Consider the following 13,184-nt stretch of genomic DNA (forward strand, 5'->3'; position numbering starts at 1 on the left):
ACCACTATTATCGAAGAAAGAACCCAAAATTAAAATTAAGTGCCCACGTTTTTATTTTTATCCCTTAAGTGTGTAATTTAAAAAATCAGTGTAATATTTTTATAATATTACAAATTTATGTAATTTATAAAAAATAAATCATCAATTCATCTATAAACATGTAAGTTAGAATATTATATTGGGTATCCCTTTTAGCCATAAAACTTCCTTTTATTTTTCTTTGGGTAGGTGGTCACTTAGTACTCCCTTGTTCCTTAAAAAGTGTCACCTTAAATAAAACGCTATACTCACAAATTGAATTGATACAATTTTATAAAAGTAACACTTTGTTTTTTTGAACGGAGGTAATAATACATATTTTAGTGGACAAATTATTTTTTATCCACTTACACGTACACTTTGACTAGTCAACCAAAAGCCGAACGAACACTACATATACGATCCCAAATTCCAAGTCACAATGCTTTAAAACCCAAAACTTAACAAATCCATGCCCTAACTCTACCCTAAAAGTGAAATCATCCTACACTGGTGCAGAACACTGTCGCGGTGGCAATGTCGTCGAACGGCGCAGAGCTTCCCCAAGAGGTGCTAATTGACATACTCTCTCGACTGCCGGCAAAGTCTATCTGCCGATTCAAATGCGTATCGAAGCCATGGCTTACACTAATCTCAGACCCTCATTTTGCACAAACACACCTTAATCGAAACAAACCCCAGAGAGTCATTCTCTTCTCCGACTACCTTTACTCCATCGACTGTGATGAAGCCTCTGATAGCGCCTCTGTAATGGCAACGAAGCTTGATTTCCCACCGATTGATTACCCGAACGAGTTGATCGACATTTTGGGTTCTTGCAACGGTTTGATTTTAATCGCCAACGAAGAAAACACCAAGTTTTTGTTGAATCCAACGACTAGAGAGTCCAAGAAGTTACCCAAATCCCCTTTTGCCCTTGATTCATTTTCCAGTCACACCATGTATGGGCTTGGGTACGATTCGTCTACAGATGATTACAAGGTTCTAAGTGTTGCTTACAATGCTAGATATGAGGATGATGATGATGAAAAAGAAGAATGCACTGATACATTTGTAAGTGTGTTTTCACTCAAAACCGGTGCTTGGAGGAGGATTCAAGATGTTCCCTATGATCATTCTTCTCTAGAGCCTTACTCGTTGGTTCTTGTAAATGGGTCTATACATTGGTTAACTTGTAGGTCTTCCGATTCTTCTTCTGTGATTGCTGCTTTTGATGTAGCAGAGGAGAAATTCCGTGATGTGCCCGCACCTAGCTCAATTGACAACAACCAGTTGGTCTTGCATGGATTGGGAGTATTGGGAGTTTTGGAGGGTTTCTCTGTGTGCTTGTATGTCGTAATAGTATTGAAACTGATGTTTGGGCGATGAAGGAGTATGGGGTTACTGAGTCTTGGACCAAATTTACTACAATCTGTATATCTAATATGCACGTGATGGAACCCTTATGTTTTTTGGTGGATGAGGAAGTTCTATTGGAAATCGATGGAAAGAAATTGGTTGCATTCAATGCCAAAGAGAGAACATCAAGAGATATAGTGGTGCGTGGCATTCCTAGGACGTTCAGAGCAGGGAAGACCTATGTGGAGAGCCTTGTCTCACCCTGTTGCAACTCTGGGATCGAGAGAAAATATAAAGGGAGTCGAAACTTGAAGAATTGTCAACTAAATAGGTAAATAGATGGTGGTTCTATTCTATTGTTTTCTGTTTAGTTCTCATATCTCCATTTTATATATGCCACCATAGTATGAAATTTTTTATCATCTACATAAATATGTTTACGTTATTTATGCTCAAGTGATGCGGTTTTTGGCTTTAGTTGGACTATGTTGTTATAGGTTTATAGTGGGGTTCAATGATGTTGAACTCAGATTTTTTCCCATATGAGTGGTGGGGGTCCATTCAGCATGGTAAGAGTGCTATTCTTCAATCCCTGTACCAAAGAGAAAAGCAAAGTTGAAGTATTTTGATCTTTTCAAGGTTTAATTTTGTTCCATTTCTGGATGACTTGTGTATGAAAGCCCTTCTACCTAATTCTGAAGATATTGTTAACATGTAGATAAAAAATTTAACCTTGTTATTGAGTTATTGGATTAGGTCTTAGAAAATAAATGAAGATATTATCTATGCGTGCCTGGTGGTCCTATGGGAGTAGGAGTAGCTTCTTCAATGCTTGCTTGGGTGCAAATTAAACCATAAGAATAAGTGGGTTCTCTGGCTAATCTAGTGCTAGGTGACAGAACTCATTCAAGTCACAAGTTGTGGACTTGTATTTATGAGAAACATAGAACTATTAAGTATAAGAATATGCATGAGTTCTTGGAGAGAGCTAATAAACCAACATAGAAGGAGTATTATTTCTATTTTTGAATGTTAGAACTATCTAGTCATCTTTGGCTATTGTTATAGTCATTAACATGATGAACTACATAACTTTGGTATCATATTTCTTATTTTCCTTTGTTTTATTTCCTTACGTAATCTATATGACTACAACTAAGGTTGTTTTCCATCTGAGTAATGTGTTTGTGTGCCCCAGTGCGAGCAATGATAGCTTTTTTTTATCTAATACATGAACTGCATAACTATTTTATTATTATTATTATATATTTTTTTACGACTAAGATTTCATTAAAAGGCATCAAGGCTAATACAGGTTTATCAATGCCAAAGTTCCTTCACTCTTCAACACTTAGACTCTGAAGTAAATATAGTTCTTTCTTGTATAACAACGCGATATTCTGTGTTCTACTTTTGTTTCAACCTCCATTTCTGAGACAATATTGCACTCAGGACCATACATAATAGCATTCCCCTCTCAAGGAATTGTTTGCACCTTGGCAAATCTTAGCATTGCTTTTATCATAACCATCATCTCTTTCTCATAGACATGGAATGTAGACATATCAATTTAAGATTTCATTGCAACTACACTATTATTAGCCTTGTTTAGACAATTTGTGGCCATATTGTAGAATTTCTAGAATCTGCATGACAGTATATTTGTTATCTACTCATGACGGTATAATTTGTAGAATCTGCATGACAATGTATATGTTATCTACTATTGACAGTATAATTTCTAGTATAAAATTATAGAGTTATAGTGGGATTCATTGCTGTTGAGCTTTCCTTTTTGATAAGTATTGTCGTTGAGCTTTGATTGTTGCTATATTAGTGGGGGTCCACTGAACATGGTAGGTGAGCTATTATTTCATGCTTGTACCATCGAGTGAAGCATAGTTCAATTGACACAGTATTTTTAGGTTTAATTGTGGTTGTGCCTCTTTCATTGTGTAAGAAACCCTTTCTAGGTAATTTGGAAGAAATAGTTATTACTTATTACACTTGCTTAAGTCTTGAACTCTGATATTCAATGAGGTTGAGCTCCTTGATTGTGAGATGAGCACAATGAATTTTTCTATGTACCTGAGATTATATAGACAAAATTGTCATTGTTTGAATTATCATATTTGGTTTTTAACAAAATTGAAACTATTATTTATGCATTACACATTTAATCTCATTCTATTAGAACCCCATGGTGAACGAGGCATTAAGGCTCATTCTCAAATGACCATCTGAATAAAAAGAACTGAGAGCTCCAATCACCTCTGTCTTCACCAACTCCCAATTTTGTTGGAAAAAAGCCCAAGTGAACCCATCTGGTCCTGGAGTTTTGTTGCCATTGCAACTCTTTAAAGCCTCCAACAACTCTTCCTCCCCAAATGGCCTCTCAAGCCAATCTCTATCACCCCTTAGATTCCTGCAAACTCAAGCCCATCAAGTAAAGGTATCCAGTTAGTAGTCTCTGAATAATTGCTGATAAAACGACACAAACCCAGCCTGAATCTTCTAATAAGAAAAAAAAAAAAACAGCCTGAACATTTTCTTCCCCAGTCACCATATTCCCATCAATACGAATCCTTTCAATCTGATTTCCTCTTCTATGGATGTTTGCTAAGCGATGGAAGAATCTCGTATTCCGATCTTCTTTCAACCAAAGCGCTCTAGATTTCTGCCACCACAAGATCTCCACCATCACCACAATCTTTCCAAACTCAGTCTTGCACTCCTCCCTTCTACTTGCCTCCATGTCGCTAAGGCCCCTCTCTCCCTCCTTCCTATCCAGCTTAGAGATTTCAAGGAGGATTCTGTTGTTGCGCCATTCCAGATTGCCAAGCACTTCTTAATGTCAACCTTCAACAACCTAATTTTGGTAGCTAGAATAGAACTCAGGCTGCCTCTAACCTTATAGCTAGTCCACCAGGTTCAAACCCTCTCTTTGAAGTCTTCTACTCAAAGCTGCATATCCTCGAACCAGAACAAGGTTCTCCCTCTCCCAACCCATCCGCAATCAAGGAGAATTGGAATATGATCCAAAATTGCTCGAGCCAAAGCCACCTGAGATACATTAGGGAACTTCTGCTCCAGGCCCCCAGAAATAAATAATCTATCCAAGCGAGACGGCGTAGGGGATTTCCGACCACTGGACCATGTGAACTGGCTTCCTTCCATCGGAAGATCAAGAAGATGACGAGAGTCAATGAAATCCGAGAACCCTGTCATGGCCGGAGTCCAACTTCATCTTGTGGATCTTTCACTAGGCATCCTAACAACATTAAAGTCCCCTCTCACACACCACGGAGCTGTCCATCTCCTCCTAGCTATCAACAACTCCTCCCACAACCCCTTCCTTTCCGCATCCCCAACTGGGCCATAAACTCCTGAAAACATCCATTTTGAATCATCTTCCTCCAAAGCGAACAAGAGAGAGATAGGTGACATCCCTTTCCATATGTCAACCTTCGAGACCCACCTTTTATCCCAAAGAATCACAATCCCCACCAAAGTCGCCTCTGCATAAATGACCTCCCATTCCTAAACCTGCTTCCCCATAGACTTCTTAACACTCTATCTGTAGAAAAGCCAACTTAGATTCTTGCAAGCACACCACATGCGCCTCCCATTTGTGCATCAAAACCTTCACCGCCTTCCTTTTGTTTGGGTCGTTCAAGCCCCGAACGTTCCAAGACATGATTTTGAGCTTCATAAGCACACAATGTCTTCCCTCTCTCCTCCCAACCTTTCTCTTCTCACTTCCTCCTCGTCTTCTCCCCTCATAGTTCACATAGGAAATGAGATTTTTAAGCTCCCTCTCCCCGATTCCAGCAAGGGCTTTTCGTTTCCTTCACCAGGGCTCACTCATCATCTACCACTTGGAACATATCATGGACATACTTGTCATCTCCTGCACATGTCAGTCCTAAACATATGGCAGAAAACATCCCTTCTCCTGTCATCAGAAGAACCATGACCATCTCAAGATAAATGTGGAATTTAGTTTGCTCAGGAGCCTCTTGTGCATCTTGATACCTGGGACAACATCATTTATTGGGTTTAGAGGTAACGACCTGACCAAGGATCGTGAGGAAGCCCTATAAAGAAAGACTCTCATTTTGTTTTCATTAGTATATTATATTTATCATGAGAAATAAAAGGCAGTTTCAATGGATATATGGATGTTAGTACTGTTAATGCCAAGATTTTTTATCTGTCGGATTTCAAGCTTCTATTGGAAGATTTCTTTCTTTTCACTACAAGAAAATAGGTCATCTACGAGTGTCTGGACCTCCCGCGAATACTTTTTCATGAGACTTCTGAGCCCCTCATCTATTATGGTCTTGTAAATACTCCCCACTTACTACGAGAAAAAATAACACTCGTAGAAGATTAAAGCACGACGATTCTAGCTTCCCGTAAATAAAACTCTCACGAAATTTCTAGCCTCTCGTTAATAATTAATTTAATGAGAAAAAAAGGTCTTTTACGAGCGTCTGGACCTCCCGTAAAAAAGTTTTCACGAGACTTTTGAGCCTTTGTCTATTATGATCTTGTAAATACTCTCTACTTGCTACGGGAAATAATAACTCTCGTAAAAGATTAAAGCACGACAATTCTAACGTCCCGTAAATAAAACTCTCAAGAGATTTCTGGCCTTTCGTTAATAATTAATTTATGGGATAAATAAAATGTCGTATTAATTAATTAACGAGATGGTTATCCTCTCGTGAATTTAAAATTTACAATAGTTATAGCCTCTTGTTAATAATTAATTTACAAGATTGATGACATCTCGTTAATACTTAATTAACGAGTTCTTTATCCACTCGTCAATAACTAATTAATGTGGTACATGACCTCTCGTTAATAATTAATTAATGTGTTACATGGTCTCTCGTTAGTAATTAATATACGACACATTTGACCTCTTGTCAATACATCAATATATTTTATTAACGAGGTCTACAGCGCCCCGTAGATATATATATATAATAAATTAATGCATTCTGCTACCCAATCATTCACATATATAACCTGACCATAATTTCAACTAAACAATTATATAAAATGCTAAAAATTTACACTTAATACCAATACCAAAAATAATTCATGTTTAAATTCACTATTAAACATATATCAAAAGAGTAGACATTAATTTACAATTCATCATTAATTGTTCAATGTGCCAAAATTAAAGAAAATTCAATATTTCCCAAAAATAGATATCAATCTTCACATTGTGCATTAATTCTTGAAGCAAGTTGACTTCCAATTTTTCACACTTCCTCCACTTTGTTGTTCATTGTACAAAATCCAAGCAAGTACCTGCATCACACAAGTCCTAATTTTAGTATGATAATAATGTATATGAAGTAATGACAAAATGGTAGTTTTCTATTTATACTCTCTAAAATATTTACCAAGGTGTGATAAAAAATGGAGTACCACACTTTGAGAAGCCAAAAACAATAAAAAAAACCCCCAAAAAGAAATATGCAATCCACATGCCCATGCTTTGCCAGGGACTCAACTCCGTCATGCAATCGTCCAATTCCAGATAGAACAAAAACATCAAAAAAGGGCAAACACCCCGCAAGTGCAAGTTCCACGTCTACAACTTGATTACCAGGAATGTCAACTGCTAATAAAGGTTTAAACATAGAATGTAAGAAACATAACTGTTATGTTCTTTAAATCTCTAAGGCACATTGATAGTTTGACATCAAAGAAAAAATAACTTTAAGATGGAACAAATATAGTTAATAGTTGTAAAATAACAACAAAGCTAAGCTCATGCTAATAATTTGTTCAAGAGGACATATTAAAGAACTCATTGGCTTCAACATAATATATTACAAGAAAAACATATTGGAGAAATTATTAGAATCATATCAACAAGTGAAAATAGAGAGAGATTTCACAAACACATATATATACACACACTGGAATTTCTGTGTGAACATCATTGCATACATGGGCTAGCTTATGATTGGCAGAGTTAGGGGACCTTCAGAACTATTTTTATCTATTTTTGTTTATTGGTTATATTGCTTGGTTGTGGTTTCCAGTGGCTCCGCAGATGAGTATTGATTGCTAGAGTGTAACCTAGCACAGAGGACTCTTTTCTATTGTCAGCAGGGAGAGGAGACATAGAGTGAGAGCGGACTCTTCGATCACTTGTGCACCAATCCCACTTCCTGAAGTACCTGAAGCACACTAATACAACCAGTGCTGTTGATTCTAGATGCAATTGTTCTTTCTTTTTGGGGTTCGAACAATAGGTTTAGCTCTTCCCATCCATGCCCTGCCTTCCAGAATTGACACATATTTATTTCTAGGCTTCCATTCTTCACAAGTGTAATATGCTATGTGCTGATTTTGTATCCCCCCCGGCGATTGTTCCTAGTACTCTTCTATCTCTACCTAGCTATTTTGCGTCTTAAAGATGAATAGATGAATATACAGATGTGTATAATTGATAGTGGTGGGTTGGGTTTAATTGATTTTCTTTGTTGCGTTTTAGAAATTGTGTATATATTTTAATTGGTTTAAAATTTTAAGCAGTTTGTGGCAGTAGTACTCTTTGGTTTGCTAATCTGGCAATATACCTTGAATGTGTTGTTCATGAATTTGCATATAAAGGATTGGCTCATTAAATTCTTCCTTTTATGTTTAAAAAATCTAAATCTCTAATTGCCATTAGGCTAATTTTGGCATATAATCTTTAATGTATATTGAGTATCAAGAAACATTAAGATTGAAATTTGTTGAATTTAATTTTAAAATAAAAGGAAATTAATTTATTTGAAGGTTTTTGGGCAGGATTGGAGTGATTTTACCTTCTAAAGGGGATGTGTTCTTTCTTTGAAGACATAAATCTTCATAGTTAAGGTGAGTGCTTGATCTAAATTTCTAACACATATATATATACTGAACTTACAGGAAAAGGGACAGTCTTTGATATTCAACTAAGCTTGTTTGATTTTCAAAAATGGTGCTAAGCACATGATTTTACAATATATCAGTTCTAATTAATAATCTGTTCTAAATTCTTTGTATGTAATATTTCTTAGAACTGGACAATTCCAGGTCTTTGATATTCAACTAAGCTTGTTTGACTTTCAAAATTGGTTCTAAGCACATGATTTTACAATCTATAAGTTCTGATTAATAATCTGTTCTAAATTCTTTGTATGTACTGTTTCTCAGAACTGGACAATTCATGGTCTTTACTGGGGAAACTATAAAATACATCAACCACGTGTACTAGAAGAATCTTTGAATGAACTGCTACCTGGTTGACAAAGGGCTTAATCACCATCCACATTTCTCATACTTACAACCTGTCAGAGGTTAGCAGCTCCTACTTGTGCTTGTTTTCTTTTTTATTGAAGAGAGCTCTTTGTTAAATGAGATTTTGTAGTAGCGATAATTCCTATAACCTCTGTTATTTGCATTCTTTACTTTACCCTACATTATAAGTGTTGACATGACATGACATGAGTTCTGACATGGGATCTGAAATGCTGATTGATGATCTTTGGGATATAGATGAACCTGAAACCTAACACTAACTTGACTTGTCATTTCTAGCGGAGTTCATTTAAGATAGACCATAATCCATTAGAATGAACTATGAATTCACAGGATTCTAGAACTGTGTTTCTTTCTTGGTCTTCCAGTGTAAAGATTCACCTTAGCTACCTTATTCAGTATCCTGGCATATGGTTGTCAGGGCAGGCAGGTTTAAATATATATGTGTGTTTCTTTTTAAGTACCAGAATTTCATTTATTTTGGATCTTTTCTGCTATTGCTAGCTGTTTAATTTGTTGTTGTGTTATTGATCTCATTCTTCCAACTCGTTATCCCAAATGGCCACTTGTTTTACTGATAAAAGCAGTGCAGTATACACAAGGTTTATCACATACTAAGGCAAATGATTTATTATTTTCTCACAAGAAAGAAGACAAAAAATCCTGTGGACACTAGTGAATAGACCTTCCTCTTTTCCTTGTGAACTATTATTTTCTTCACAAAAAAGAAGACAAAAAATCCTTTGCAAGTAATTCCTAACCTTTTTATTAAACCAATAGGCTGCTTTATAATACCTAACTTTCTACCTCACATACACAACAACAACCAACAACAACTTCACAACAATCAACAACAAATACCAATCAACCACAACCTCCACATACGATGTTCCCATACTCCCATGTTATATCAATGCAATAAAGTAATGGCCACGACAAGGACCCATGCTTTCAACATTAAAGTAATGGCCACGACAAGGACCCATGACTTCACATAGTGATAATGAACTGCATTAGCTAGTAGAATTCAGAACATACCTGCCAGAGATGAAGATTGAGAACCAGAACTACACTCCTAATCTTACTTCAAAAGTAATGGTTTTGTTATGCTCCTTCTAAGCTGGTTAAAATAGATCCTGTGAGGAAAAAAATTAAAAATGTAATGCCAACATATATAAAAAAAATAAAAGAAAATAAAATCAGATCATATGTTAATTACTACTTTTCAAAAAAAAAAAAAAGTTAATGAATGACCAATTGACCTCTAGAACTTTTACATATTTGGTAGGCCATAAAACCATGCTTGTGCGAGCATCACGAAGATAAAAAATTCCAGATTGGTTTGCTTGATACAAAGGGCAATCCTTGTCGATGACATCATTAATCCAAACATTCCAACAATCTGGACCGACTGGAACATAATCATCTGACAGTGCATCGGGATCTGTTGTTGCAATCTCAGCCTTGGCAACAACTACGCCTGATCCATTAAAGTGTAATAGCTCACACATGTAACCTTGCAGATTAGTTGGAATAGGATTTGGAGTAGCATTGGACTGAGAAGCAACACAAGCATTTTGGGACTACAATTCAACCAAAACATAGATTAAACATAATTAGTTCTTTATATTCAAATGACATATTGACAGGGAATTATATGTATATAATTATGTTTAACTTCACTATAAATTGTAATACTAGTTATAAGACTTACCAACAAAGCTTTGATCTCAATCATTATTTCAGCTTTGATTTCATTCCTCATTTCATCTTTCATGTCATTCATCATTTCTTCCATTCTCTTCGCTTGGTCTTTCTGATAACCAATTGCTTGCATTTTTGAAATTGTAGCTCCAAAACCGAGGCCTCTAACCCGTCCTCAACGTTCGGCACCAAATACGTGAGTGACTTCATCATCTTGAAGAGAGCTTGTGCCTTCAGGTTGGGTTTGGGTGTAATCTCTCATTTTGGGGAGATTCACTCAAATATTCCCCATGAAAGTACCAAGTCGTGTATGTTGGATCCATTCCATGTTCCACTACATGACCATATACTGTGTCAAAGTGTTGGTGTACTGAATTTCGACATTCATTACAAGGGCATAGAATCTTGTCTGGATGCCCCGCATTCTCTTGAGCCCAATCGGCACACCTTCGTGCTCCTTCTATATACTTTGGATCAACTCTATAAAATTAAAACTTTAACTTTTAATTAACTATAAAATTAGTGTAAAAGATTTAACTTTTATAAACACATTCCACTACATATAATAACCTGTAAGAGATGTGCATCTATTCTTTATCCATCACTATTTTCCTAATTATTCAATGGGAACCTGTCACAAAAAGTAAATTATGAAATATATGATTATTCCATGGTGTGTGTGTGTGTGTGTGTGTGTGTGTGTGTGTGTATATATATATATATATATATATATATATATATGAACAATAAACACAATTTGTAAAGTTGCTAATTCCATCAATCATGTTTAAGCTAAATGGGTTTCATAAGCAATTTGTAATATTTTTAGTTTATTGGAAACTTCAAATTTCTCTGTTAAGAAAAAAACATAGAGATGGGAGCAGATTATTAGTCAATTCAATCTGCCTCGCTAGTTCAGCTTGCTAGTAAATTTAGGGATTAATTTTTTAAGTTCATGGATATGAGGATTTCTAATTCAAGAACCATACTCCTAAAACTATTTAGGCATTTGATGAATAAAGAAAACCATGGTAAATGTAGCAACAAGATTATGAGCTCAGTTTTTGTATTTGTAATTTGTTTTGGCATAATTGATCTAATAATGAAAATCTCTGCTTGCATCTCAAAAAAAAAAAAAAAAATTTGCAAAGGAAGAAAGAGATAAAGAAAAAAAAATAATAGAAAACTGCATACATCTAGTTCAGTAAATGGACATTATGTTAAGATTATGAGAAATTACATTATGGTAATGAGTAAATACAGGAGGATGAATGCATATAGACGCAACACCCAAATTGAATAGATAAAAATATGAAATTAAAAGAACTTACCAGCATAAAATCTTTGACTCAGATACTTAACGGTGTTCGCAGCATGTTCTTCCTCTATAAACTGAAAATAAACATTACCTATTTTTCATTAAAGCAAAAGTGATATTATACGACAAATCAAACAAAAAGCACAAGAAATTTTGAACACCACCAAGCAAGCTGGGAGTGGGTACATAAAAGGGAGGTTTAGGGCTGATGTATTATTCTTCAAAATGTCACATGAGGTCTATAATTATAGGTAAAAGTGGCAAGAAATCACACATTTTTTACTGTTTTGTTGTGATTAAAAGTTGAACAACTTTTCAAATTGTAAAAAGAAATTCAATATTATTGTGATTAAAAGTTTAACAACTATAGCAAGAAATTCAAATTATAAAAAAAAAAAATTCATATGAAACAAAAACACTACATAGTAGAAGCTAATACAGAAACATTCCCGTCAAAATAAATAAATAAATAAATAAATTACAGAACATTCAAAACAAAAAAGGGTGGTTCTATTGGTGGTTCTATTTATTTTCCTGCAATTGTAACTAATTAAATAGCATACCATCAATCCATATCAATTTATATATATATATATATATAGATCAAATAGTATGTGTGTTTGCCAATCTCAAGCTTGGTAAAGGAAATTGGAGATGTACACATCACTATGTGCGATTTCACCCCACTAGGGGCGATTTGTGAGGCGATCTGTGTTTTGGTTGTTTGGAATGAAATCTTTTCTGGATATTGCAAGGTTACCAAGAATTTCGCTTGGGGGAGATGTGAAGTCGGCGGTTCCTCATCGCGGTCCGTCGTTGTATATCGACGGGGAATCCGTCAGAGGAAGGATATCTGTTCTCTCCTCTTGTTTGGTCGGAAAATTTGACAAGGAAGTGGGGAGTTGTGATCGCGTGAAAGAATGGGCAGCGAGGGCTTGGAATACGACTTGTGGAGTGGGGGTTTCACCGTTATCCGATTCAATGCTTCTTTTCCGGTTTCCTTCTCAGGCAGAGGCCAAACGTGTGGGGTTCTGCAACTTTGAGGATTGACGTGTGGTCCTTTCGTGTTGGTTGCCGTGGCGTTCTCAGTGATCAAGGTCTCAAGCAGATCTGGTTGTTTGGACTTCCATTACATTTATGGTGCCATGCTCTGTTCGTCGAAGTGGGAGAACTTTGTGGTGGTTATGTCAGATCTGACGCGGATGAGACCAGGGATGCTGAAAGCGTTTGGATAATAGTACGAGTTGGTCGTGATTGTCCGAAGTTTGTGTATATCAACGACGACACTTCCTGCTACAAGGTCGCGATTTGGGAAGAAATTTCGCCGGAGCTTGTTCCTTCAACGGAAAGTCTTGAAGGCAGTGACGGATCTCATCTTATGTCGGAAGAAAAATGGAATGAGCTTCTTAGCAAAGGTGAAGAAGGGATTCTCGAAATTCAACAGTGGCTGAAGGATCGTGAAATTCAG

General features: G+C 36.0%; 1 protein-coding gene across 1 annotated transcript; it reads left to right on the forward strand.

Moving 5' to 3' along the window:
• The first annotated feature begins 456 nt into the window (after window positions 1–456).
• Window positions 457–12,735, forward strand: LOC132293072 (F-box/kelch-repeat protein At3g06240-like). Its single transcript, XM_059790436.1, is given in 4 exon segments — window positions 457–1,293; window positions 1,296–1,708; window positions 8,203–8,271; window positions 8,590–12,735. Coding segments are annotated over 3 exon segments (1,197 nt in total). The 5' UTR covers window positions 457–555; the 3' UTR covers window positions 8,249–8,271; window positions 8,590–12,735.
• Window positions 12,736–13,184: the final 449 nt, after the last annotated feature.

The sequence above is a fragment of the Cornus florida genome, unplaced genomic scaffold (genome assembly GCF_030987335.1).
Source record: "Cornus florida cultivar Cherokee Brave unplaced genomic scaffold, ASM3098733v1 CherokeeBrave_3.0.0_Hap2_Chr01, whole genome shotgun sequence".
Classification (NCBI taxonomy): domain Eukaryota; kingdom Viridiplantae; phylum Streptophyta; class Magnoliopsida; order Cornales; family Cornaceae; genus Cornus; species Cornus florida.